Raw genomic sequence first — 27,859 nt, 5'->3', positions numbered from 1 at the left:
TCATTTGATATAGTGTGTGTTTACCAGAGACGGTAATGTGAATAACAACATGACCTGCACCAAAGTCAAATTAGAATATAACGTTAGGCCAACGAGACGGTGTCCATGTTCTAAAATTCACCGGTAGAATGTCAAGCTTTTATTTCATCACACTCACAACCGTAAGCTATTTTCTGTAATTAGTTTGCCATTAACTTATAAATAATGATCTTGTTGTGAGTTTATTTTCCTTTAATAATGAACACAAATTTGCTAAAGTTAAGACGTCAGCTATGATATGGTCATTATTTGATCTGGCTAGCCTGCTAACGTTACGTTAGCTAGCCAACTAGCTAGCCAATACATTCTTTAGAAAGTTGCTTTTAGTTGCCTGGTTTGCTAGATTGATATATACTAAATCCAATTTTAAACAGATACACCAGTTATGCTATTTTGGACCACCAGGCTGCTGATGTCATGCAGCATGTCATTTTTGTGTTTCTACTTTTTCATAACTACAATGACAAGTTTGATGTCGAACGACAATGGAATGGTCATGATGTCACTGTGACAACTGTACACAGAGATGTCGATAGAGGTAGCATAAACCCGTCTTTAGTCTTGAAATCTTTGATTTAGTACACTACTGTACTCACTCTGTTTAGCACATAGCCTCACATGTGAATGCCTAAAGAGATGTGTGGGGCTATGGCTTAAGAGGGGATTTGTGCTTGATACTGTAGGCCTATCTTACTGTCAGAGAAACACAGGAGCACCATTCAACATCCCACTAATCACACACCAAAGACATCCATGATAATATATGCTTTACATTGCGAACAGCAATTAAACTATTTCTATTTCCAATAGAATGTAACCATTAACATGCCAAACAGTGGGCAAAACTGACAATAAACTCATGCATCCTGGTGCACCGGACGTGGATACAAATTAGCACCAAGGACATCTATACTCTGTTAGGGAAGGCCAAATGAAGGCAATTCTGAACAGATGCACACGAGCGCGCGCACACACAGAGAGAGGTATAGTGTTTATTTGGAGATTGCGTTACAGTGGGGCGAGGAGAGAGCGAGCGAGAGAGAGAGGTGGGCTCAGTAATGGGGATTTACTTAAATACCTTGCAAGTCAACCAGCAAGACACAGAGCACTCTGCTGTTTGGATTGACAATAATATGGACGGATTGAAACTTCAACTGATCTAACAGATTGTATAGTTGGCGTGTCTGAGCGTTTGGGGTCAGCATGAGCGCGGACTGCACGAGCTACTACAACGCAGAGAAAGTGCTCGTAAACGAGTTCAGGTGCCCTAAACCGGACAACGATGCAGGAGCACTTTTCTGCTGTGGCTTCAATGACATGAAATACTGTTGTGATGACCCAAACAGTTTTTTCCCATACGAGTATGGATACATGTGGTGGTTAAGGTAAGAATAATAATGTAACTTTGCTAACTTATAAGGAATGCCTAAAACACTCTGCACTGCACTCTTTCTTTTATACAGTGAATTTCTCTCTGGCAACTCCCAAATGGGATAGGTGTAGTGGTGTAGTGGTGTATTGGTGAAAATATGTATTGTGTATTGGTAAAAAGCACCTAGAAGCCATGCATCAATGGCTCCATCATGATCAACACATCACAGGAAGGTGCTTGTTGCATTATGTAAACCTATAAGTGAAAATAAATGCTGTCAAGTCCCTACATTAACATACTCATATAAAACAAATCTAATGATGATGCAGCCCCTGGATTTAAGAATGGGAACACACTCATTTACAGCGACCTTTGCAGCATTGCAGTGTAGGAGAGGTGAAGACTTCAATAAGCAAATTAGTAGAAGCTGTGGAAAATTAGATGCTCTTGATATTGTGAGGATCCAGATCTGAGTTTCTACAAAAATACATTGAAATGTCAGAGAATAGCCTACCAAAGTGGTAAACTTTTAGCCAGTGATACAAAAGCTATTATATGAGTAATTCAGAAGTTGTCAGAAGGCACATTGTACTACTGTACTATAACGTCTTCTTCACGATGTGAAGATGATGTAGCCAACTGTTGAGTCTGTCAGGCAGGTAGTCATCATGTATAAAAGCCACCTTAAAGCACCAATCTGCAGTTCAAACAATAAACAGTTGAGGGATGCAGCTTGAGAAACTCTAGACAGAGCCATGGATGCAAGGACTGACCATCCATGAGAGATAAAAATGATAGTTTTAAGCATGTTTTGAAGCTAGAAAAGTGTTTGTTATCATTGACTTGGTTTACAAACATTGCAGTAAAACAAAAATCAATGGCTATACATATATAATTAATTTAACAGTCTAAAAATGAATGTAGCAACTGCGGCTTGCCCCTTTAATGCATTATTCAGTTATACAGGCTTTTAAACATTTCCATGGAGTCAGTCCTTCAAACCACCCAACATTATGAGAGGGGGTTCTGTTTTCTCCTACAAATACAGTAGTATCCTGTAGCGATATTGTGTTTGAGCAGTAGCTGTCTTACGATCTCTTTCATTCACATGGTAACAAAACGCCTGGCTAACCTGTAGTGTTTGTGATATTGTATAATTGTAGTTCAATGTTTTTAATAAAAAGTCTGCGAGGCTCCATGCGAGGCTCCCTACGAGGCTCCCTACGAGTGAGCTGCGTTAAGGCTCCCTGTGAACTGCTTTAAGGCTAAATGCGAGAATCATTGCGAGGTTCCCTGTGAGGCACCGTGCAAGGCTCCCTGTGAGCTGCTTTAAAGCTACTTACGAGGCTCCCTGTGAGGCTCCCTGTGAGGCTCCCTGTGAGGCTCCCTGTGAGCTGCTTTAAGGCAACCAGCAATGGGGAAGGTTCCTGTCAACAGCATCCCCTCTCCTTCTGATCTAGTTCTATAAATAGATCACAAGGGCAAGCTGTGGAGAAAGAAAGTAATTTTGAAAGGGCTTTCCGTCGACCTGTGGAGAAAGTCATCTTGAAAGGGCTTCTTGTTGACCTGTGGAGAAAGAAAGCCATCTTGAAAGGGCTTTCTGAGGATCCCACAGTGAATGACTGATCATAGAGAGATCACATGAATAAGGGTTGCTGCTGTGAAAGAAGTGAAAGAAGTCCTTACAGAACTGAACAGAAAAGCAGAGAGTGATGCAGGTTCGTAAGTGTTCCTTTGATGCCTTGGTTAATAACAGGAAGTTGAAAATTATACATCAGGCTTAGGTTGTGTGTGTGTGTGTGTGTGTGTGTGTGTGTGTGTGTGTGTGTGTGTGTGTGTGTGTGTGTGTGTGTGTGTGTGTGTGTGTGTGTGTGTGTGTGTGTGTGTGTGTGTGTGTGTGTGTGTGCACGTGCCAAACATAATATAGATCTCAAAATAATCTGTTGCTGATCCTAATGCCTTTTCAAAAAGCTGCTCTGTGTCGCTTTCAGACTCGTTCGTCATTATTGTTAAGTTGTGGCATTGGCATCTTGTGGCAACAGTGATCTGTTAAACCACTATAGGCTCTTTCAGAATGCATATTAAATGCACTTGTAATTGATTGATAATATTCCGCCTGACTAGGCACTGATACAGGGTAACTATTCCCTCCACTCTCTTGTGCTTTAAGTTTTAGGTGAGACTTAATTGATTTGATTGATTTAACAGTCAATTAGTTTGATTGAAGTTGTTTTCTTAGGTGCTTTGCATTTTGGGTAAAACAAAATAAGAATGTTCTAGTTTCTGATTGGGAATGAAACACCAGTCAGCCAAAGCAGAAATTAAAAGTAAATGCAAATAGTCTGGTATAATTTCAAATGAAAATACTTAGAGGCAGTGATTGTAGATATCATAAAAGTTTTTTTTTCATCAAAGGACTTTTCTTCTCATTTCAGTGGAATGCATGTGTCATCACTGCATACCGGGGAAGAATTTCATTTGAATTTGATGATATGTGCATTTTCTGAAGTGGAATGTTGTCAAAGTGGAAATTATGTTTTGCCTTTGATCACACTCAACAGTCTCTCAGTTACTGCTGCACAACTTCTAAAACGTATGATAACATTTTCAAACGTCAAAATAAATGTTTATATCTTTGAAAGTGCATAGAAGAACTTAAATATCTTTTGTTTTCTTCCTCTCCTATTCTCTCTTTCATTTGTCTGCTGTACTTTATATTCCCTTTTCTCTTTCATTCGTTCCATGAAATTCTCTCTCGTTCTCGCTCTTGCTCTTGCTCTCTCTTGTCTTTCTCTCTCTCTATCGCTCTCTCACTCACACTCCCTCTCTCTATTCCTCCCCTCTTCTCACCCACTCTGTTTGACAGTCTGGGAGCGCTGGTTGGCCTGTCCATAGCAGCTGTGGTCCTGCTAGCGTTCATCATCACTATCTGTGTCCTGTGCTATCTGTTCATCGCGACCAAACCCAGAGGCCTTGACAACGGACTGCCCCTCATAGCACCAGGTATGTCACCAATTGTATGACCCACTATTACAAGGCAAGGGTTGCATTCACTAAGCACCAAACGGAAGAAAACTGAAACAGGGAGGGACTACCTGTTTTTGTTTTCTGTTAAAAAACGCTTTGCTACGTTGTGCCCCAATGAATAGGACCCAAAAGAGCCTATAGAATTCAATATAGTATCATATGTTAATTTGATGGCTATAAAAATGCATTTTATTTGAATTGCGTTTATCCCACCCTCAAGGTGCTTTAATGCTACAGTATATGATGGAAACAGAAGATATGAACAGAAGTTAAGCTCATCTCTATGGAAATAATTTTACTTTGACATGCCAGAATGGCTTGGGGCATCTGTCTTCTGTTGTTGCAGTAGCACTCAGATTCAGATTGGAATGACTTCTGGTGTATAGGATGCAGTAAGATGCCCATTCCTTAGTACAGTAGGAACAAATAACATTGAAAACAGGGGCTGATTATGAATGCTCTAGCAAAGGGCTCCTACAGTGGCTCAATGACTTTCCACTTATCTGGCAGAATAACCTCCAAGCCTTAAAATCCATTATCATCCTAGATACCAAGATTGTACTTAATATAAGTAACCTTCTTAGAATAAAAGTTCATTGTGAGAGAGAGAGAGTGAGAGAGTCAGTATAAAATGTGTGTGTGAGCAAATTAAGTGAGTGTGTGTGTTGAAGTGTCAGTGTGTGTGAGTGTGTAAAGTCCTGTGAGTGTGCATAGAGAAAAAATACAAGGGTAAACTCAGATAGTCCGTGTAGCCATTTTGTTAGCTATTTAGCAAATGTATGACTTGGGGATTGAAACTGTTCAGGAGACTGTTGGTATCAGACTTGATGCACCGGTACCGCTTGCCTTGCGGAAGCAGAGAGAACAGTCTATGGCTTGGGTGGCTGGAGTCTTTAACAAGTTTTGTCTGGTAGAGAGGCATTGTAGGGCAGCTCACGGTTGGGTCTTCCCCTGTAATCCGTAATGGACTGTAGTCCCTGTCACATGCGGCAGGTGTCGGCATCTATGTAATATGATTACACCTTTCCTATATTGTCCTTTTGCTCGTTTGATGACTCTGTGGAGGTCGTAGCAGGATTCTTTTGTACTTGTCAGCGATACCCCTGTGTGCGGTAACCCTGTCCTTTAGTTTAGCGACAATCTCTGTGTTATTTCAGGGCTTTTGATTGGGGAAGCAGTGAACCTTCACTGTGGGGACAACATTTGCTGATGCATTTCCTAATGAAGCCGGTGACAGAGGTGGTTAGCTCGTTGATGTTATCGAGGGAGTTTCGGAACATAGTTCAGTCACCGCTAGCAAAGCAGTCCTGTAGCATAATCTCTGATTCTGATGACGAATTCTCAACAAAGCAAGTCACTGGTACTTCCTGTTTGACCTTCTGCTTGTAAAACAGGAAACAGGAGTACATAGTCATGATCTGATTTGCCGAATGGGGGAGGCAGGAGTAGGAATGTGGCGGTCATGAAATTTTGTCACCCGGTGATTGTCAATTACTGCCAGACTCACTGTAATTTACCGTTAATTAGCTTAAACACATTTAGCATCTCCTGGCTTCCATGCATAGCCTACAAGCCACTGATTCAGACCTTTGGAACACCTACATTTTAAAAAGTCTAAGAAATCCATTTAATATATAGCCTACACCATCACAATAAATTGCACAATAGACAGGTACTTTGTGTTGTAGATTACAGGAAAAGGAAGACTATTCTCGTCGACGGGGCTGTAGTTGAGCAGGTTGGGAGCTTCAAGTTCCTTGGTGTCCACATTGCCAACAAACTAACATTGTTCAAGCTAGAGGTCGACCGATTAATCGGCATGGTTAATTAGGGCCGATTTCAAGTTTTCATAACAATCGGTAATCAGCCTTTTTGGACGCCGATTATGGCCAATTACATTGCAATCCACGAGGAAACTGCATGGCAGGCTGACCACCTGTTGTGCGAGTGCAGCGTCAAAAGGACCTTGTGGCTGCAAGAAGCCAAGGTAAGTTGCTAGCTAGCATTAAACTTATTATTATTTTATTTTTTAAATTCACCTTTATTTAACCAGGTAGGCCAGTTGAGAACAAGTTCTCATTTACAACTGTGACCTGGCCAAGATAAAGCCAAGCAAAGCAGTGCGACAAAAACAATGTCAAACAGTTACACATGGGATAAACAAACATACAGTCAATAACAGTGTGTGCAAATGAAGTAAGGAGGTAAGGCAATAAATAGGCCAATGGTGGCGAAGTAATTACAATTTAGCAATTTACACTGGAGTGATATATGTGCAGTAGAAATATTGATGTGCAAAAGAGCAGAAAAACCAAAACAAATATGGGAATGAGGTAGGTAGTTGGTTGGATGGATGGGCTATTTACAGATGGGCTGTGTACAGCTGCAGCGATCGGTAAGCTGCTCAGACAGCTGACGCTTAAAGTTATTGAGGGAGGTATAAGTCTCCAACTTCAGGGATTTTTGCAATTCGTTCCAGTCATTGGCAGCAGAGAACTGGAAGGAAACGCGGCCAAAAGAGGTGTTAGCTTTGGGGATGACCAGTGAAGTATACCTGCTGGAGCGCATGCTATAGGTGGGTATTGCTATGGTGACCAGTGAGCTGAGATAAGGCGGAGCTATACCTAGCAAATACTTATAGATTACCTGGAGCCAGTGGGTTTGGCTACAAATATGTAGAGAGGACCAGCCAATGAGAGCATACAGGTCGCAGTGGTGGGTAGTAAATGGGGCTTTAGTGACAAAACGGATGGCACTGTGATAGACTGCATCCAATTTGCTGAGTAGAGTGTTGGAGGCTAATTTGTAAATGGTATCGCTGAAGTCAAGGATCGGCAGGATAGTCAGTTTTACAAGGGTAAGTTTGGCAGCATGAGTGAAGTAGGCTTTGTTGTGAAATAGGAAGCCAATTCTAGATTTAACTTTGGATTGGAGATTTATTTTTTATTTTTTTATTTTATTTCACCTTTATTTAACCAGGTAGGCTAGTTGAGAACAAGTTCTCATTTGCAACTGCGACCTGGCCAAGATAAAGCATAGCAGTGTGAACAGACAACACAGAGTTACACATGGAGTAAACAATTAACAAGTCAATAACACAATAGAAAAAAAAAGGGGGAGTCTATATACAATGTGTGCAAAAGGCATGAGGAGGTAGGCGAATAATTACAATTTTGCAGATTAACACTAGAGTGATAAATGATCAGATGGTCATGTACAGGTAGAGATATTGGTGTGCAAAAGAGCAGAAAAGTAAAAACAGTATGGGAATGAGGTAGGTGAAAATGGGTGGGCTATTTACCAATAGACTATGTACAGCTGCAGCGATCGGTTAGCTGCTCAGATAGCTGATGTTTGAAGTTGGTGAGGGGGATAAAAGTCTCCAACTTCAGCGATTTTTGCAGTTCGTTCCAGTCACAGGCAGCAGAGTACTGAAACGAAAGGCGGCCAAATGAGGTGTTGGCTTTAGGGATGATCAGTGAGATACACCTGCTGGAGCGAGTGCTACGGATGGGTGTTGCCATCGTGACCAGTGAACTGAGATAAGGCGGAGCTTTACCTAGCAAGGACTTGTAGATGACCTGGAGCCAGTGGGTCTGGCGACGAATATGTAGCGAGGGCCAGCCGACTAGAGCATACAAGTCGCAGTGGTGGGTGGTATAAGGTGCTTTAGTGACAAAACGGATGGCACTGTGATAGACTGCATCCAGTTTGCTGAGTAGAGTGTTGGAAGCCATTTTGTAGATGACATCGCCGAAGTCGAGGATCGGTAGGATAGTCAGTTTTACTAGGGTAAGCTAGAGATGCTTAATGTGAGTCTGGAAGGAGAGTTTACAGTCTAACCAGACACCTAGGTATTTGTAGTTGTCCACATATTCTAAGTCAGAACCGTCCAGAGTAATGATGCTAGATGGGCGGGCGGGTGCGGGCAGCGATAGGTTGAAGAGCAAGCATTTCATTTTACTAGTATTTAAGAGCAGTCGGAGGCTACGGAAGGAGAGTTGTATGGCATTGAAGCTCGTTTGGAGGTTTGTTAACACAGTGTCCAAAGAAGGGCCAGATGTATACAGAATGGTGTCGTCCACGTAGAGATGGATCAGAGAATCAAATCAAATGTATTTATATAGCCCTTCGTACATCAGCTGATATCTCAAAGTGCTGTACAGAAACCCAGCCTAAAACCCCAAACAGCAAGAAATGCAGGTGTAGAAGCACGGTGGCTAGGAAAAACTCCCTAGAAAGGCCAAAACCTAGGAAGAAACCTAGAGAGGAACCAGGCTATGTGGGGTGGCAAGTGCTCTTCTGGCTGTGCCGGGTGGAGATTATAACAGAACATGGCCAAGATGTTCAAATGTTCATAAATGACCAGCATGGTCAAATAATAATAAGGCAGAACAGTTGAAACTGGAGCAGCAGCACGGCCAGGTGGACTGGGGACAGCAAAGAGTCATCATGTCAGGTAGTCCTGAGGCATGGTCCTAGGGCTCAGGTCCTCCGAGAGAGAGAAAGAAAGAGAGAAAGAGAGAATTAGAGAGAGCACACTTAAATTCACACAGGACACAGAATAGGACAGGAGAAGTACTCCAGATATAACAAACTGACCCTAGCCCCCCGACACATAAACTACTGCAGCATAAATACTGGAGTCTGAGACAGGAGGGGTCAGGAGACACTGTGGCACCATCCGAGGACACCCCCGGACAGGGCCAAACAGGAAGAATATAACCCCACCCACTTTGCCAAAGCACAGCCCCCACACCACTAGAGGGATATCTTCAACCACCAACTTACCATCCTAAGACAAGGCCGAGTATAGCCCACAAAGATCTCCGCCACGGCACAGCCCAAGGGGGGGGGGGGGGGGGGGGGGGCGCCAACACAGACAGGAAGATCACATCAGTGACTCAACCCACTCAAGTGAAGCACCCCTCCCAGGGACGGTATGAAAGAGCCCCAGTAAGCCAGTGACTCAGCCCCTGTAATAGGGTTAGAGGCAGAGAATCCCAGTGGAAAGAGGGGAACCAGACAGGCAGAGACAGCAAGGGCGGTTCGATGCTCCAGAGCCTTTCCGTTCACCTTCCCACTCCTGGGCCAGACTACACTCAATCATATGACCCACTGAAGAGATGAGTCTTCAGTAAAGACTTAAAGGTTGAGACCGAGTTTGCGTCTCTTACATGGGTAGGCAGACCATTCCATAAATGGAGCTCTATAGGAGAAAGCCCTGCCTCCAGCTGTTTGCTTAGAAATTCTAGGGACAATTAGGAGGCCTGCGTCTTGTGACCGTAGCGTACCTGTAGGTATGTACGGCAGGACCAAATCAGAGAGATAGGTAGGAGCAAGCCCATGTAATGCTTTGTAGGTTAGCAGTAAAACCTTGAAATCAGCCCTTGCCTGGACAGGAAGCCAGTGTATGGAGGCTAGCACTGGAGTAATATGATCAAATTTTGGGGTTCTAGTCAAGATTCTAGCAGCCGTATTTAGCAATAACTGACGTTTATTTAGTGCTTTATCCGGGTAGCCGGAAAGTAGAGCATTGCAGTAGTCTAACCTAGAAGTGACAAAAGCATGGATTAATTTTTCTGCATCATTTTTGGACAGAAAGTTTCTGATTTTTGCAATGTTACGTAGATGGAAAAAAGCTGTCCTTGAAATGGTCTTGATATGTTCTTCAAAAGAGAGATCGGGGTCCAGAGTTACGCCGAGGTCCTTCACAGTTTTATTTGAGACGACTGTACAACCATTAAGATTAATTGTCAGATTCAACAGAAGATCTCTTTGTTTCTTGGGACCTAGAACAAGCATCTCTGTTTTGTCCGAGTTTAAAAGTAGAAAGTTTGCAGCCATCCACTTCCTTATGTCTGAAACACATGCTTCTAGCGAGGGCAATTTTGGGGCTTCACCATGTTTCATTGAAATGTACAGCTGTGTGTCATCCGCATAGCAGTGAAAGTTAACATTATGTTTCCGAATGACATCCCCAAGAGGTAAAATATATAGTGAAAACAATAGTGGTCCTAAAACGGAACCTTGAGGAACACCGAAATTTACAGTTGATTTGTCAGAGGACAAACCATTCACAGATACAAACTGATATCTTTCCGACAGATAAGAACTAAACCAGGCCAGAACTTGTCCTTGTAGACCAATTTGGGTTTCCAATCTCTCCAAAAGAATGTGGTGATCGATGGTATCAAAAGCAGCACTAAGGTCTAGGAGCACGAGGACAGATGCAGAGCCTCGGTCTGATGCCATTAAAAGGTCATTTACCACCTTCACAAGTGAAGTCTCAGTGCTATGATGGGGTCTAAAACCAGACTGAAGCATTTCGTGTACATTGTTTGTCTTTAGGAAGGCAGTGAGTTGCTGCGCATGATCTTTTCCTCAAAGAAGTTCATAAATGTATCACTGCTGAAGTGAAAGCCATCCTCTCTTGGGGAATGCTGCGTTTTAGTTAGCTTTGCGACAGTATCAAAAAGGAATTTCGGATTGTTCTTATTTTCCTCAATTAAGTTGGAAAAATAGGATGATCGAGCAGCAGTAAAGGCTCTTCGGTACTGCACGGTACTGTCTTTCCAAGCTAGTCAGAAGACTTCCAGTTTGGTGTGGCGCCATTTCCGTTCCAATTTTCTGGAAGCTTGCTTCAGAGCTCGGGTATTTTCTGTGTACCAGGGAGCTAGTTTCTTATGAGAAATGTTTTTAGTTTTTAGGGGTGCAACTACATCTAGGGTATTGCGCAAGGTTAAATTGAGTTCCTCAGTTAGGTGGTTAACGGATTTTTGTCCTCTGGCGTCCTTGGGTAGACAGAGGGAATCTGGAAGGACATCAAGGAATCTTTGTGTTGTCTGTGATTTATAGCACGACTTTTGATGTTCCTTGGTTGGGGTCTGAGCAGATTATTTGTTGCAATTGCAAACGTAATAAAATGGTGGTCCGATAGTCCAGGATTATGAGGAAAAACATTAAGATCCACAACATTTATACCATGGGACAAAACTAGGTCCAGAGAATGACTGTGACAGTGAGTGGGTCCAGAGACATGTTAGACAAAACCCACTGAATCGATGATGGCTCCGAAAGCCTTTTGGAGTGGGTCTGTGGACTTTTCCATGTGAATATTAAAGTCACCAAAGATTAGAATATTATCTGCTATGACTACAAGGTCCGATAGGAATTCAGGGAACTCAATGAAGAACGCTGTATATGGCCCAGGAGGCCTGTAAACAGTAGCTATAAAAAGTGATTGAGTAGGCTGCATAGATTTCATGACTAGAAGCTCAAAAGACGAAAACGTCATTCTTTTTTTGTAAATTGAAATTTGCTATCGTAAATGTTAGCAACACCTCCGCCTTTGCGGGATGCACGGGGAATATGGTCACTAGTGTAGCCAGGAGGTGAGGCCTCATTTAACACAGTAAATTCATCAGGCTTAAGCCATGTTCCAGTCAGGCCAATCACATCAAGATTATGATCAGTGATTAGTTCATTGACTATAATTGCCTTTGAAGTAAGGGATCTAACATTAAGTAGCCTATTTTGAGATGTGAGGTATCATGATCTCTTTCAATAATGACAGGAATGGAGGAGGTCTTTATCCTAGTGAGATTGCTAAGGCGAACACCGCCATGTTTAGTTTTGCCCAACCTAGGTCGAGGCACAGACACGGTCTCAATGGGGATAGCTGAGGTGACAACACTCACTGTGCTAGTGGCAGACTCCACTATGCTGGCAGGCTGGCTAACAGCCTGCTGCCTGGCCTGCACCCTATTTCATTGTGGAGCTAGAGGAGTTAGAGCCCTGTCTATGTTGGTAGATAAGATGAGAGCACCCCTCCAGCTAGGATGGAGTCCGTCACTCCTCAGCAGGTCAGGCTTGGTCCTGTTTGTGGGTGAGTCCCAGAAAGAGGGCCAATTATCTACAAATTCTATCTTTTGGGAGGGGCAGAAAACAGTTTTCAACCAGCAATTGAGTTGTGAGACTCTGCTGTAGAGCTCATCACTCCCCCTAACTGGGAGGGGGCCAGAGACAATTACTCGATGCCGACACATCTTTCTAACTGATTTACACGCTGAAGCTATGTTGCGCTTGGTGATCTCTGACTGTTTCATCCTAACATCGTTGGTGCCGACGTGGATAACAATATCTCTATACTCTCTACACTCGCCAGTTTTAGCTTTAGCCAGCACCATCTTCAGATTAGCCTTAAAGTCGGTAGCCCTGCCCCCTGGTAAACAGTGTATGATCGCTGGATGATTCGTTTTAAGTTTAATACTGCGGGTAATGGAGTTTTCAATTTGTCAGAGCTAATGGTGGGAGGCTTCGGCGTCTCAGACCCCGTAACGGGAGGAGTAGAGACAAGAGAAGGCTCGGACTCTGACTCCGACTCGCTGCTTAATGGGGAAAACTGGTTGAAAGTTTCTGTCGGCTATATGAGTGACACCGGTTGAGCATTCCTACAGCATTTCCCTCCAGAAGCCATGAGAAAGTTGTCCGGCTGCGTGGACTGTGCCAGGGGATTTATACTAACGTTACTATCTGTACTTACTGGTGGCACAGACGCTGTTTCATCCTTTCCTACACTGAAATTACCCTTGCCTAACGATTGCGTCTGAAGCTGGGCTTGTAGCACAGCTATCCTCGCCGTAAGGCGATTGTTCTCCTGTATATTATGAGTACAGCGACTGCAATTAGAAGGCATCATGTTAATGTTACTACTTAGCTTCGGCTGTGGAGGTCCTGATGAACCATGTCCAGATAAAGCATCATGTTAATGTTACTACTTAGCTTCGGCTGGTGGAGGTCCTGATGAACCATGTCCAGATAAAGCATCATGTTAATGTTACTACTTAGCTTCGGCTGTTGGAGGTCCTGATGAACCATGTCCAGATAAAGCATCATGTTAATGTTACTACTTAGCTTCGGCTGGTGGAGGTCCTGATGAACCATGTCCAGATAAAGCATCATGTTAATGTTACTACTTAGCTTCGGCTGTTGGAGGTCCTGATGAACCATGTCCAGATAAAGTGTCCGGAGTGAAAAAGTTGAGGGAAAAAACAAAAATATAAACGGTAATTAAAAAGTAAAAACCGTAAAGTTGTCAGGTAGCAAAGTAAGGTTGGCAATAAAACGCACAGCAACACGTAAACAAGTCTGCAAGTTGTGACCGGAAATGGCGTGAATCACCGGAAATGGCGTGAATCACCCGCAACAAGAGCGACATCATTGATATATACAGAGAAAAGAGTCAGCCCGAGAATTGAACTCTGTGGCACCCCCATAGAGACTGCCAGAGGTCTGGAAAAGAGGCCTTTTGATTTGACACACTGAACTCTATCTGAGAAGTAGTTAGTGAACCAGGCGTGGCAGTCATTAGAGAAACCAAGGTCTGTTGAGTCTGCCGATAAGAATGCGGTGATTGACAGTGTCGAAAGCCTTGGCCAGGTCGATGAACACGGCTGCACAGTATTGTCTTTTATCGATGATGGTTATGATATCATTTAGGACATTGAGCGTGGCAGATGTGCACCCATGACCAGCTCGGAAACCAGATTGCATAGCGGAGAAGGTACGGTGGGATTCGAAATGGTCGGTGATCTGTTTGTTCACTTGGCTTTCGAAGACTTTATAATGGCAGGGCAGGATGGATATAGGTATGTAACAGTTTGGGTCTAGAGTGTCTCCCCCTTTGAAGAGGGGAATGACCGCGGCCGCTTTCCAATCTTTAGGAATCTCAGACGATATGAAAGAGGGGTTGAACAGACTAGTAATAGTAATTTTATCTAATAAAAAACAATCAATCTTCACATAATCACTAGTTAACTACACATGGTTGATGATAATACTAGGTTAACTAGCTTGTCCTGCATTGCATACAATCAATGCGGTGCCTGTTAATTTATCATCGAATCACAGCCTACTTCAACTTCGCCAAACGGGTGATGATTTAACAAAAGATAATTCGCGAAAATAGCACAATCGTTTCACAAATGAACCAACCCATAAACATCAATGCCTTTCTTAAAATCAATACACAGATGTATATATTTTTTTAAATGCATATTTAGTTAAAAGAAATTCATGTTAGCAGGCAATATTAACGAGGGAAATGGTGTCACTTCGCTTGCGTTCAGTGCAAGCAGAGTCCGGGTATATGCAACAGTTTGGCTCAGTTTGGCGAACTGTGTGAAGATCGTAATTAATTTGCCAAAATTGTACATAATTATGACATAACATTGAAGGTTGTGCAATGTAACAGCAATATTTAGACTTAGGGTTGCCACCTTTTCGATAAAATACGTAACGGTTCTGTATTTTACTGAAAGAATAAACGTTTTGTTTTCGAAATTATAGTTTCCGGATTTGACCATATTAATGACCAAAGGCTCGTATTTCTGTGTTTATTATATTATAATTAAGTCTAGAATTTGATATTTGATAGAGCAGTCTGACTGAGCGGTGGTAGGCAGCAGCCTGCTCGTAAGCATTCATTCAAACAGCACTTTACTGCATTTTGCCAGCAGCTCTTAGCAATGCTTGAAGCACAGCGCTGTTTATTACTTCAAGCCTATCAACTCCCGAGATTAGGCTGGCAATACTAAGAACATCCAATAGTCAAAGGTATATGAAATACAAATGGTATAGAGAGAAATAGTTGACGCTTCATAATTCCTATAATAACTACAACCTAAAACTTCTTAACTGGGAATATTGAATATAAAACCATAATCGGTCGACCTCTAGTCCAAGCACACCAAGACAGTCGTGAAGAGGGCACTACAAAACCTATTCCCCCTCAGGAGACTGAAAAGATTTGGCATGAGTCCTCAGATCCTCAAAAGTTCTACAGCTGCACCATCGAGAGCATCACAGCCTGGTATGGCAACTGCTCGGCCTCTGGCCGCAAGGCACCACAGAGGGTAGTGCGTACGGCCCAGTACATCACTGGGGCCAAGCTTCCTGCGATTCAGGACCTTTATACGAGGCGGTGTCAGAGGAAGGCCCTAAAAATGGTCAAAGACTCCAGCCACCCTAGTCACACACTGTTCTCTATGCTACCGCATGGTAAGCAGTACCGGAGCACCAAGTCTAGGTCCAAGAAGCTTCTAAACAGCTTCTAACCCCAAGCCATAAGACTCCTAAACATCTCATCAAATGGCTACCCAGACTATTTGCATGCACCCCCCCCCCCCTCTCTTTTACGCCGCTGCTACTCTCTGTTATTATTTGTGTTTAGTCACTTTAATAACTCTACCTACATATTACCTCAATTACCTTGGCACCGGTGCCCCCGCACATTGACTCTGTACTGGTATCCCCTGTATATAGTCTCGCTATTGTTATTTTACTGCTGCTCTTTATTACTTTTATTACTTTTTTACTTGCTCCTTTTATTTCTTAACCGTATTCATATTTTTTACACTGCATTGTTGGTTAGGGGCTTGTAAGTAAGCATTTCACTGTATTTGGCACATGTGACTAATAAAAGGTGAATTTGATTTGATATGTGGTAGTGGAGTACGGGCCTGAGGGCACACACTTAGTGTGTTGTGAATGTTTTAAAAATGGTATAACTGCCTTAACTTTGCTGGACCTCAGGAAGAGTAGCTACTGCCTTGACAGCAGCTAATGGGGATCCATAATAAATACAAATATAAATGTCAGAGTGATTAGAGGGACAATAGAGTGCTGAGTACCAAGTTTGGTAGGTTACTAATGACCATCAGCAGCATCAGTGTAACGGCTGTCGTCGGTGGAAGAAGGTGAGGACCAAGGTGCAGCGTGGTAGGTGTTCATCATTTTTTATATAATCAACACTGAACACTAAACAAAATAATAACTAGGAAGAACGAACAAACGAAACAGTCCTGTCTAGTGAAATACACACAAAATAGAAAATAAACACCCACGAAACCCAGATGGAAAAAGGCTACCTAAGTATGATTCTCAATCAGAGACAACTAACGACACCTGCCTCTGATTGAGAACCATACCAGGCCAAACTCAAAAACCAACATAGAAAAACAAACATAGACTGCCCAAAGGGACCTATAGGGGAGGGTCTGGGTGTGCGTCTGTCTGCGGTGGCGGCTCTGGCGCGGGACGTGGACCCCACTTCAACAAAGTTTTTCTCTGCCCCTTATTCGCCTCCGTGGCCTATTAAGAGCGGTGACCCTCGCCGCCGACCTCGGACTGGGTACCCTAGCCACGGGTCCCGAATGGACGGGAGATTCCGGCAGCAGCGGACGGACGGGAGACTCCGGAGTGAAGGGCAATTCTGGCAGTTCCTGGCTGACTGGTGGCTCTGGCAGCTCCTGGATGACTGGCGGCTCTGGCAGCTCCTGGCTGACTGATGGCTCTGGCAGCTCCTGGCTGACTGGCGGCTCTGGCAGCTCCTGGCGGCTCTGGCAGCTCCTGACTGGCGGGCGGCTCTGGCAGCTCCTGACTGGCGGGCGGCTCTGGCAGCTCAGGACTGGTGGCCGGCTCTGGCAGCTCAGGACTGGCGGGCGGCTCATGCAGCTCAGGACTGGTGGGCGGCTCTGGCAGCTCCTGACTGGCGGGCGGCTCTGGCAGCTCCTGACTGGCGGGCGGCTCTGGCAGCTCAGGACTGGCTGGCAGCTCAGGACAGACGAGAGGCTCTGGCAGCTCAGGACAGACGGGAGACTCTGACAGCTCGGGACAGACGCGAGACTCTGGCAGCTCGGGACAGACGGGAGACTCTGGCAGCTCGGGACAGACGGGAGACTCTGGCAGTTCGGGACAGACGGGAGACTCTGGCAGCCTGGTGCGTGGGGCTGCCACCGGAGGGCTGGTGCGTGGAGGTGGCACCGGATAGACCGGACCGTGAAGGCGCACTGAAGCTCTTGAGCACCGAGTCTGCCCAACCTTACCTGGTTGAATGCTCCCCGTAGCCAGGCCAGTGCGGCGAGGTGGAATAGCCCGCACTGGGCTGTGCTGGCGAACCGGGGACACCATGCGTAAGGCTGGTGCCATGTAAGGCTGGTGCCCCGGCCCGAGGAGACGCACTGGATACCAGATGCGCAGAGCCGGCTTCATGGCACCTGGCTCAATGCCCACTCTAGCCCAGCCGATAAGGGGAGCTGGGATGTAGCGCACCGGGCTCAGCACGCGTACTGGGGACACCGTGCGCTCCACCGCATAACACGGTGCCTGCCCGGTCCCTCTCTCTCTCCGGTAAGCACGGGAAGTTGGCGCAGGTCTCCTACCTGACTTCCCCACACTCCCTGTGTGCCCCCCTCAATAAATTTTTGGGGCTGCCTCTCGGGCTTCCAACCGCGCCGCCGTGCTGCCTCCTCATACCACCGCCTCTCGGCTTTCGCTGCCTCCAGCTCAGCCTTAGGGCGGCGATATTCTCCAGCCTGTGCCCAGGGTCCCTTGCCGTCCAGAATCTCCTCCCATGTCCAGGAGTCCTGCGATCGCTGCTGCTGCTGCCCGTTACCACGCTGCTTGGTCCTTTGGTGGTGGGTGTTTCTGTAACGGCTGTCGTCGTTGGAAGAAGGTGAGGACCAAGGTGCAGCGTGGTAGGTGTTCATGATTTTTAATATAATCAACACTGAACACTAAACAAAATAATAACTAGGACGAACGAACAAACAAAACAGTCCTGTCTAGTGAAATACACTCAAAACAGAAAATAAACACCCACGAAATCCAGGTGGAAAAAGGCTACCTAAGTATGATTCTCAATCAGAGACAACTAACGACACCTGCCTCTGATTGAGAACCATACCAGGCCAAACTCAAAATACAACATAGAAAAACAAACATAGGCTGCCCACCCCAACTCACGCCCTGACCATACTAAAACAAAGACAAAACAAAGGAACTAAGGCCCGAACGTGACAATCAGAACTTGAAGAAGACTAATTATCATGACTAAACCGTCATGTGGATTTTGACTGCTGTTATGACTCCTAACCAGTGGTGGAAAAAGAACCCAATTGTCATTATTGACTAAAAGTAAAGATACCTAAATAGAAAATGGCTCAAGTAAAAGTGAAAGTCACCCAGTAAAATACTACTTGAGTAAAAGTCTAAAATGATTTGGTTTTAAATATACATATCAAAGTATCAAAAGTAATGGCATGGAATTAACATCACCAGAAACAAGGAAATCAGCTTCTGGGTGCAAGTTTACCTGCTTGTTTATAGCCTCGTACACTTTTTTAAGTGCCAGGTGGAATGTGTACAACAGTCACAATAACAGCTGAAAACTCCCTGGAGAGGTAGAAGCGTCGGCATTTGACCATCAGGTGAACAATGGTTCTAGACTTCCACTGCACTTGATTAAGCACAACATTTCTTGTTGATGAAGAGGTAAACCCCTCCCCCTCTCGATTTCCCTGACTGGATAGCCATAGAGGAAGCCTGCAGGAAGCCAGAAAGCGTCTGTTAATAGAAAAGTTCACAGTTAATTTCTTCTCACACCTGCTGAGATAATTGTCTGTGTTTGCGTGTGCGTTTCTGTGCGCTTGCGCATGCGTGTGTGCGTGGTTGCCTCCAACCCACGCCTGTACCTTCCTTCACCCTGGAGGAACATGGTCTCGCAACACTCTGCCTGAGTTACTTAACAAGTCTAAAGCCCATGGTACACTGGCAAGAACTGGGGAGGATCCTTCTAATCCTTCTCTTATTCTAAAATATTTTCTATGGTCTTGAACATGCCTTGAAAAAGTATTCAAATGCACATTTTTCACATTTTGTAGCCTTGGAGCCTTCAATTTGTGCAGCACATTCGAAACTGTCATGTACTGTCATGTTGTGTCTTGTCTCTGTCCTTTCCCTTCACCCTGTCTCCCTCTGCTGGTCGTTGTTAGGTTACCTTTTCTCCCCCAATTTCCACCAGCTGTGCCTTGTCTCCTCCTAACCACCTCGTCACCCCGTTTCCCACCTGTTCCCTTTTTCCCTCTGATTAGGTCCCTATATCTCTCTCTGTTTTTGTTCCTGTCCTTGTCGGATTCTTGTTTGTTGTGTTTCATGCCTGAACCAGACTGTCGTCATGTTTGCTGTAACCTTGTCTTGTCCTGTCGGAATCTGCCGGTCCGTCTGAGCCTACCTATGTTTGGTAATTAAAGAAGCTCTGTTTAAGTTAATTCGCTTTTGGGTCCTCATTCACGCACCGTAACAGAAGAATCCGACCAAGAATGGACCCAGCGACTTCGGATCCTCTCCACTCAGCCGTCGGGATCCAGGGAGCGATGCTAGGCAGACACGAGCAGGAAGTGTCTGCTGCTCGACATGCCGTTGAGACCCTGGCCACCCAAGTCTCCAACCTCACAGAACAGGTTCACCATCTCCGCCTCGATCCACCGGCCACTTCCAGGGCTTTCGAATCTCCGGAGCCCAGAATCAATAACCCGCCGTGTTACTCTGGGGAGCCCACTGAATGCCGCTCGTTCCTCACCCAGTGTGATATTGTGTTTTCTCTCCAGCCCAACACTTACTCCAGGAGCACTGCTCGTGTCGCCTACGTCATATCTCTCCTTATTGGACGGGCTCGTGAGTGGGGCACGGCAATCTGGGAGGCAAGGGCTGAGTGTACTAACCAGTATCAGGACTTTAAGGAGGAGATGATACGGGTTTTTGATCGATCTGTTTTTGGGGAGGAGGCTTCCAGGGCCCTGTCTTCCCTATGTCAAGGCAATCGATCCATAACAGACTACTCTATTGAGTTTCGCACTCTTGCTGTCTCCAGTGGCTGGAACGAGCCGGCCTTGCTCGCTCGTCTTCTGGAGGGTCTCCGCGCAGAGGTAAAGGATGAGATTCTCTCCCGGGAGGTTCCTTCCAGCGTGGATTCCTTGATTGAACTCGCTATTCGCATTGAGCGACGGGTTGATCTTCGTCACCGAGCTCGTGGAAAGGAGCTCGCGCTCTCCGTCGCCCCCCTCTCCGCATCACTACCATCTTCCTCTGCCGGCTCGGGTGCTGAGCCCATGCAGCTGGGAGGTATCCGCATCTCGACTAAGGAGAGGGAACGGAGAATCACCAACCGCCTCTGTCTCTATTGCGGTTCCGCTGGTCATTTTGTCACTTCATGTCCAGTAAAAGGCCAGAGCTCGTCAGTAAGCGGAGGGCTACTGGTGAGCGCTACTACTCCTGTCTCTCCTTCAAGATCCTGCACTACCTTGTCGGTCCATCTACGCTGGACCGGTTCGTCAGCTTCCTGCAGTGCCTTAATAGACTCTGGGGCGGAGGGCTGTTTTATGGACGAGACCTGGGCTCGGGAACATGACATTCCTCTCAGACAGTTAAAGGAGCCCACGGCCTTGTTCGCCCTGGATGGTAGTCCTCTCCCCAGGATTCAGCGTGAGACGCTACCTTTAACCCTCACTGTTTCTGGTAATCATAGTGAAACCATTTCTTTTTTAATTTTTCGTTCACCTTTTACACCTGTTGTTTTGGGCCATCCCTGGCTAGTTTGTCATAATCCTTCCATTAATTGGTCTAGTAATTCTATCCTCTCCTGGAACGTCTCTTGTCATGTGAAATGTTTAATGTCTGCTATCCCTCCTGTTTCCTCTGTCTCTTCTTCACAGGAGGAGCCTGGTGATTTGACAGGGGTGCCGGAGGAATATCACGATCTGCGCACGGTGTTCAGTCGGTCCAGGGCCACCTCTCTTCCTCCACACCGGTCGTATGATTGTAGTATTGATCTCCTTCCGGGAACCACCCCCCCCCCGGGGTAGACTATACTCTCTGTCGGCTCCCGAACGTAAGGCTCTCGAAGATTATTTGTCTGTAGCTCTTGACGCCGGTACCATAGTCCCCTCCTCCTCTCCCGCCGGAGCGGGGTTTTTTTTTGTCAAGAAGAAGGACGGGTCTCTGCGTCCCTGCATAGATTATCGAGGGCTGAATGACATAACAGTGAAGAATCGTTATCCGCTTCCTCTTATGTCTTCAGCCTTCGAGATCCTGCAGGGAGCCAGGTTTTTCACTAAGTTGGACCTTCGTAACGCTTACCATCTCGTGCGCATCAGGGAGGGGGACGAGTGGAAGACGGCGTTTAACACTCCGTTAGGGCACTTTGAATACCGGGTTCTTCCTTTCGGCCTCGCTAACGCTCCAGCTGTCTTTCAGGCATTAGTCAATGATGTCCTGAGAGACATGCTGAACATCTTTGTTTTCGTTTACCTTGACGATATCCTGATTTTTTCACCGTCACTCCAGATTCATGTTCAGCACGTTCGACGTGTCCTCCAGCGCCTTTTAGAGAATTGTCTTTTTGTGAAGGCTGAGAAGTGCACTTTTCATGCCTCCTCCGTCACATTTCTCGGTTCTGTTATTTCCGCTGAAGGCATTAAGATGGATCCCGCTAAAGTCCAAGCTGTCATTGATTGGCCCGTCCCTAAGTCACGCGTCGAGCTGCAGCGCTTTCTCGGCTTCGCGAACTTCTATCGTCGTTTCATCCGTAATTTCGGTCAGGTGGCAGCTCCTCTCACAGCCCTTACTTCTGTCAAGACGTGCTTTGAGTGGTCCGTTTCCGCCCAGGGAGCTTTTGATCTCCTCAAGAATCGTTTTACATCCGCTCCTATCCTTGTTACACCTGACGTCTCTAGACAGTTCGTTGTCGAGGTTGACGCGTCAGAGGTGGGCGTGGGAGCCATTCTTTCTCAGCGCTCCCTCTCTGACGACAAGGTCCACCCATGCGCGTATTTTTCTCATCGCCTGTCGCCGTCGGAACGTAACTATGATGTGGGTAACCGCGAACTGCTCGCCATCCGGTTAGCCCTAGGCGAATGGCGACAGTGGTTGGAGGGGGCGACCGTTCCTTTTGTCGTTTGGACTGACCATAGGAACCTTGAGTACATCCGTTCTGCCAAACGACTTAATGCGCGTCAGGCGCGTTGGGCGCTGTTTTTCGCTCGTTTCGAGTTCGTGATTTCTTATCGTCCGGGCTCTAAGAACACCAAGCCTGATGCTTTGTCTCGTCTCTTCAGTTCTTCAGTAGCCTCCACTGACCCCGAGGGGATTCTCCCTGAGGGGCGTGTTGTCGGGTTGACTGTCTGGGGAATTGAGAGGCAGGTAAAACAAGCGCTCACTCACACTCCGTCGCCGCGCGCTTGTCCTAGGAACCTTCTTTTCGTTCCCGTTCCTACTCGTCTGGCCGTTCTTCAGTGGGCTCACTCTGCCAAGTTAGCCGGCCACCCTGGCGTTCGGGGTACGCTTGCTTCCATTCGCCAGCGTTTTTGGTGGCCCACCCGGGAGCATGACACGCGTCGTTTCGTGGCTGCTTGTTCGGTCTGCGCGCAGACTAAGTCCGGTAACTCTCCTCCTGCCGGCCGTCTCAGGCCGCTTCCTATTCCCTCTCGACCGTGGTCTCACATCGCCTTAGATTTTGTCACCGGACTGCCTTCGTCAGCGGGGAAGACTGTTATTCTTACGGTTGTCGATAGGTTCTCTAAGGCGGCTCATTTCATTCCCCTTGCTAAGCTTCCTTCTGCTAAAGAGACGGCACAAATCATCATCGAGAATGTTTTCAGAATTCATGGCCTTCCGTCAGACGTCGTTTCGGACAGAGGTCCGCAATTCACGTCTCAATTTTGGAGGGAGTTTTGCCGTTTGATTGGGGCTTCCGTCAGTCTCTCTTCCGGCTTTCACCCCCAGTCTAACGGTCAAGCAGAACGGGCCAATCAGACTATTGGTCGCATCTTACGCAGTCTTTCTTTTCGCAACCCTGCGTCTTGGTCAGAACAGCTCCCCTGGGCAGAATACGCCCACAACTCGCTTCCTTCGTCTGCGACCGGGCTATCTCCTTTTCAGAGTAGCCTCGGGTACCAGCCTCCGCTGTTCTCATCTCAGTTCGCCGAGTCCAGCGTCCCCTCCGCTCAGGCTTTTGTCCAACGTTGCGAGCGCACCTGGAAGAGGGTCAGGTCTGCACTTTGCCGTTATAGGACGCAGACTGTGAGGGCTGCTAATAAGCGTAGAACTAAGAGTCCTAGATATTGTCGCGGTCAGAGAGTTTGGCTCTCCACTCAGAACCTTCCCCTTAAGACGGCTTCTCGCAAGTTGACCCCGCGGTTCATTGGTCCGTTCCGTATTTCTCGGGTCATTAATCCTGTCGCAGTTCGACTTCTTCTTCCGCGATACCTTCGTCGCGTCCACCCGGTCTTCCATGTCTCCTGCATCAAGCCCGTCCTTCGCGCCCCCGCTCGTCTTCCCCCCCCCCCCCCATCCTTGTCGAGGGCGCACCCATCTACAGGGTCCGTAGAATTTTGGACATGCGTCCTCGGGGCCGTGGTCACCAGTACCTCGTAGATTGGGAGGGGTACGGTCCTGAGGAGAGGAGTTGGGTTCCCTCTCGGGACGTGCTGGACCGTGCGCTGATCGAGGATTTCCTCCGTTGCCGCCAGGTTTCCTCCTCGAGTGCGCCAGGAGGCGCTCGGTGAGTGGGGGGGTACTGTCATGTACTGTCATGTTGTGTCTTGTCTCTGTCCTTTCCCTTCACCCTGTCTCCCTCTGCTGGTCGTTGTTAGGTTACCTTTTCTCCCCCAATTTCCACCAGCTGTGCCTTGTCTCCTCCTAACCACCTCGTCACCCCGTTTCCCACCTGTTCCCTTTTTCCCTCTGATTAGGTCCCTATATCTCTCTCTGTTTTTGTTCCTGTCCTTGTCGGATTCTTGTTTGTTGTGTTTCATGCCTGAACCAGACTGTCGTCATGTTTGCTGTAACCTTGTCTTGTCCTGTCGGAATCTGCCGGTCCGTCTGAGCCTACCTATGTTTGGTAATTAAAGAAGCTCTGTTTAAGTTAATTCGCTTTTGGGTCCTCATTCACGCACCGTAACAGAAACATGACCCTGTGTGAAGCGTACATTCTAATTTGTTGTTTTTATTTCTCACGTGTTTGTATTTTATCTTATAATCTTACCTTTGATATACTGCATTGTTGGGAAGAGCTTGCTAGTAAGCGTTTCACTGTACTCTTTACACCTGCTGTATCCTGTGCACGTGACAAATAAACCATTTTTTATATGCATCAACTGAACTGGGTGAATACTTTTTCAAACTGTGTGTGTGTGTGTATATTTGTGAGTGTCTCTTTGTGTGCCTGCCAGGCCAGAGCAATAACAAAATATACCCTCTGCTGCCATGCTGAGAAAAGCAATGAATGCTGCGTAGCCCTTGAAATTTGATGGGGAACCAGAAGAAAACACAGCCAATCCACAGTGGAGTGTACTACTGATGTTAATCCTCTGCGATCAGTTTCAAAGTGGGGGATGAAACTGAGCTGATGCTGAAAGGGGCGGCTGTCTGCTCGTAATTGTAATGTAGATTCATGCAGCATTCAGAGTGCCTTTCGTTAACTACACAACTCAACTCTCAAAATGAATGCGTCATTAACCAAAAAGAAAGTGTCATTCTGAAAATGAAAAAGGGTTATTTGAGATTAAATTCTGTAGCATTCTCAAAGTAAGGACTCAGGGTAGTCGTTTCCATATGAAAGTCTATCTCACTCACGAACACTCACTCTCAATATGCACAGTTTGACCAGTCTAGCAACGTCAACCAATAACTCCCATTGTGATTGCCTTTGTCTGATTGGTAAAGTGAACCAAATCCATTGGCTAACTGGCTACCGAGATCATGGAGTTTAAGGTTTTTATAGTGAAAAGAAAGCACATAGAATTAGAATTTAATTAGATGTTGGACATGCCTGTAGGAGTCGATTATTTGTCACTCTGTGTAATCAGTTCATGTGAATGTGAAAGTAGACTGATTCATTTTACAAGATGGTGTACAAGATGTCCCTAATAAGAATAGCGAAAGATTTATTTTTCCTATGACATGTCAAATATATTTTTAGACTAAGACTCGATTTCAGTCAGCAGATATTTGTAACATTTTAGAGCGGGGACCCATAGAGAGAAAAGCTCTCCATCTCATAGTAATGTATTACATGATTCTTCATCAGACACAAAATACTAATACTAATACTAATGTGAAAACATTGTATTTTCAGGTTCTGAACCCAGTCCACGAGAGGGGCCGAGTCGGAGTCACCCCAGTAGCCCCCCTACGGGTCCCCAAGGGTTTAAGAAGCACTTCTTGAGTGGTAAACTGGACTGTGACAACCAGCCTCCAGATCCAGACCGCCTCTTCCAGAGGTGCTTCATGGCCACCGTCACCACCATCAATGTGGAGGGGTCCTCATAGACTGGCCTAGGACTCTCAAACCAGTATAGACTGGGAGGAGAGGGGGATGGCTGTGTAAGAGGAGGAGAAGATAGGAGCATTAAACCAGGCTGACAATGCATCTACTACCAGGACTCTCTTTCTCTCTCTTTTTCTCTCTATTTGTGTCTCCTCTTTAAAGGTCCAATGCAGCCTTTTATATCTCAATATCAAATTCTTTATGGGTAATAATTAAGTATCTTACTGTGACTGTTTTCAATTCAAATGGCCAAAAATATGCAAAAATAGCTTCTTAGCAAAGAACAATTTCTCAAGCCAGAATTTTTCTAGGACTGTCTAGGAGTTGCCTGAGTGAAGGGAACACTGAAAACTCATTGGCAGAGAGGTTTGGAACTCTCTTTCTTATTGTGCTGTTAACTAATTTTCCGCCTGGTGATGTCACCAGGAAGGCCAAAACATTTCAGGCGGTCTTTTCAAACAGCTCTTACAATTAAAGGGCATTATCATAATTTCCACAATTTCACAGTATTATTCTAATCTCAGTGTGGAAATATATAAACAATACAGGAAAAGGGACTGCACTGGGCCTTTAACTCTCTCATCCCCCCCACTCTCTTGTCGGTAATAATTTGTGGCTGTCCAACGGTTGCAGCTCTGGTGAAGCTATAGGGGAAGGGTAAAGGAAGAGGGGGGAAGGGGAGTAAAGGAAGGGGAGGCTAAAGGTGGGGAGGGGAGGGTAAAGGTGATTAGGGGAGGGTAAAGGTGGGCAGGGGAGGGTAAAGGTGAGTAGGGGAGGGTGAAGGTGAGTAGGGGAGTGTAAAAGTGGGGAGTGGAGGGTAAAGTTGGGTAGGGGTGGGGAGGGGAGGGTAAAGGTGGGGGGGGTAAGGAAGTGAGGGTGGATAAAATAAGGGAGGGGAGGGCAAAAGAAGGGAGGGGAGGGTAAAGGAAGGGAGGGAGGGAAAAAGGAAGGGGGGGTAAAGGAAGGGAGGGGGGTAAAGGAAGGGAGGGAGTGTAAAGGAAGGGAGGGAGGGTAAAGGAGGGGGGGTAAAGGAAGGGAGGGAGGATAGGGGAAGGGAAGGGGGGGGGGGAAAGGAGGGGGTAAAGGAAGGGAGGGGGGTAAAGGAGGGGGGTAAAGAAAGGGAGGGAGGATAAGGGAAGGGAGGGTAAAGGAAGGGGGGAGGGTAAAGGAGGGGTAGTAAAGGAAGGGAGGGAGGATAGGGGAAGGGAGGGGGGAAAAGGAGGGGGGTAAAGGAAGGGAGGGAGGGTAAAGGAGGGGGGGTAAAGGAAGGGGGGTAAAGAAAGGGAGGGAGGATAAGGGAAGGGAGGGTAAATGAAGGGGGGGTAAAGGAGGGGTAGTAAAGGAAGGGAGGGAGGATAGGGGAAGGGAGGGGGAAAAGGAGGGGGGTAAAGGAAGGGAGGGAGGGTAAAGGAGGGGGGTAAAGGAAGGGGGGTAAAGAAAGGGAGGGAGGATAAGGGAAGGGAGGGTAAAGGAAGGGGGGGAGGGAAAAAGGAAGATGGGGTAAAGGAAGGGAGGGGGGTAAAGGTAGGGAGGGAGGGTAAAGGAGGGGTAGTAAAGGAAGGGAGGGAGGATAGGGGAAGGGAGGGGGAGAAAAGGAGGGGGGTAAAGGAAGGGAGGGAGGGTAAAGCAGGGGGTAAAGAAAGGGAGGGAAGGTAAAGGAGGAGGGGTAAAGGAAGGGAGGGAGGATAGGGGAAGGGAGGGTAGAGGAAGGGAGGGAGGGTAAAGGAGGGGGGGTAAAGGAAGGGAGGGAGGATAGGGGAAGGCGGTAAAGGAAGGGAGGGAGGGTAAAGGAGGGGGGGTAAAGGAAGGGAGGGAGGATAGGGGAAGGGAGGGTAAAGGAGGGGGGGCAAAGGAAAGGAGGGGGATAGGGGAAGGGAGGGTAAAGGATGGGAGGGAGGGTAAACGAGGAGGGGTAAAGGAAAGGAGGGAGGGATAGGGGAAGGGAGGGTAAAGGATGGGGCGGGAGGGTAAAGGAGGGGGGGTAAAGGAAGGGAGGGAGGATAGGGGAAGGGGGGTAAAGGAGGGAGGGTAAAGGAGGGGAGGGAGGATAGGGGAAGGGAGGGTAAAGGAAGGGGGGAGGGTAAAGGAGGGGTAGTAAGGAAGGGAGGGAGGATAGGGGAAGGGGGGGTAAAGGAGGGAGGGTAAAGGAGGGGGAGGAGGATAGGGGAAGGGAGGGTAAAGGAAGGGAGGGAGGGTAAAGGAGGGAGGATAAGGGAAGGGAGGGTTAAAGGAAGGGGGGAGGGTAAAGGAGGGGT

The 27,859-nt window shown here is 46.6% G+C and overlaps 1 protein-coding gene across 1 annotated transcript; it reads left to right on the top strand.

The window, feature by feature from the left end:
- Positions 1-1,134: 1,134 nt before the first annotated feature.
- On the top strand, positions 1,135-25,860 carry shisal2a (shisa like 2A). Its single transcript, XM_021601344.3, has 3 exons — positions 1,135-1,424; positions 4,278-4,414; positions 25,413-25,860. The coding sequence occupies exons 1-3, from the start codon at positions 1,243-1,245 to the stop codon at positions 25,604-25,606; spliced, it is 513 nt and encodes a 170-aa protein (XP_021457019.3). The 5' UTR covers positions 1,135-1,242; the 3' UTR covers positions 25,607-25,860.
- Positions 25,861-27,859: the final 1,999 nt, after the last annotated feature.

Source organism: Oncorhynchus mykiss, chromosome 5, assembly GCF_057628025.1.
Source record: "Oncorhynchus mykiss isolate SJ-2025 chromosome 5, ASM5762802v1, whole genome shotgun sequence".
In the NCBI taxonomy this organism is placed as follows: Eukaryota; Metazoa; Chordata; class Actinopteri; order Salmoniformes; family Salmonidae; genus Oncorhynchus; species Oncorhynchus mykiss.
This window is presented reverse-complemented; position numbering and strand designations above follow the sequence as displayed.

Excerpts from the sequence above, each read along its gene's own strand:
- shisal2a (XM_021601344.3), top strand. The coding sequence starts at position 1,243 with ATGAGCGCGGACTGCACGAGCTACTACAACGCAGAGAAAGTGCTCGTA. Across the intron at positions 1,425-4,277 it reads GGATACATGTGGTGGTTAAG|TCTGGGAGCGCTGGTTGGCC; the intron begins GTAAGAATAATA and ends TCTGTTTGACAG. Across the intron at positions 4,415-25,412 it reads ACTGCCCCTCATAGCACCAG|GTTCTGAACCCAGTCCACGA; the intron begins GTATGTCACCAA and ends TTGTATTTTCAG.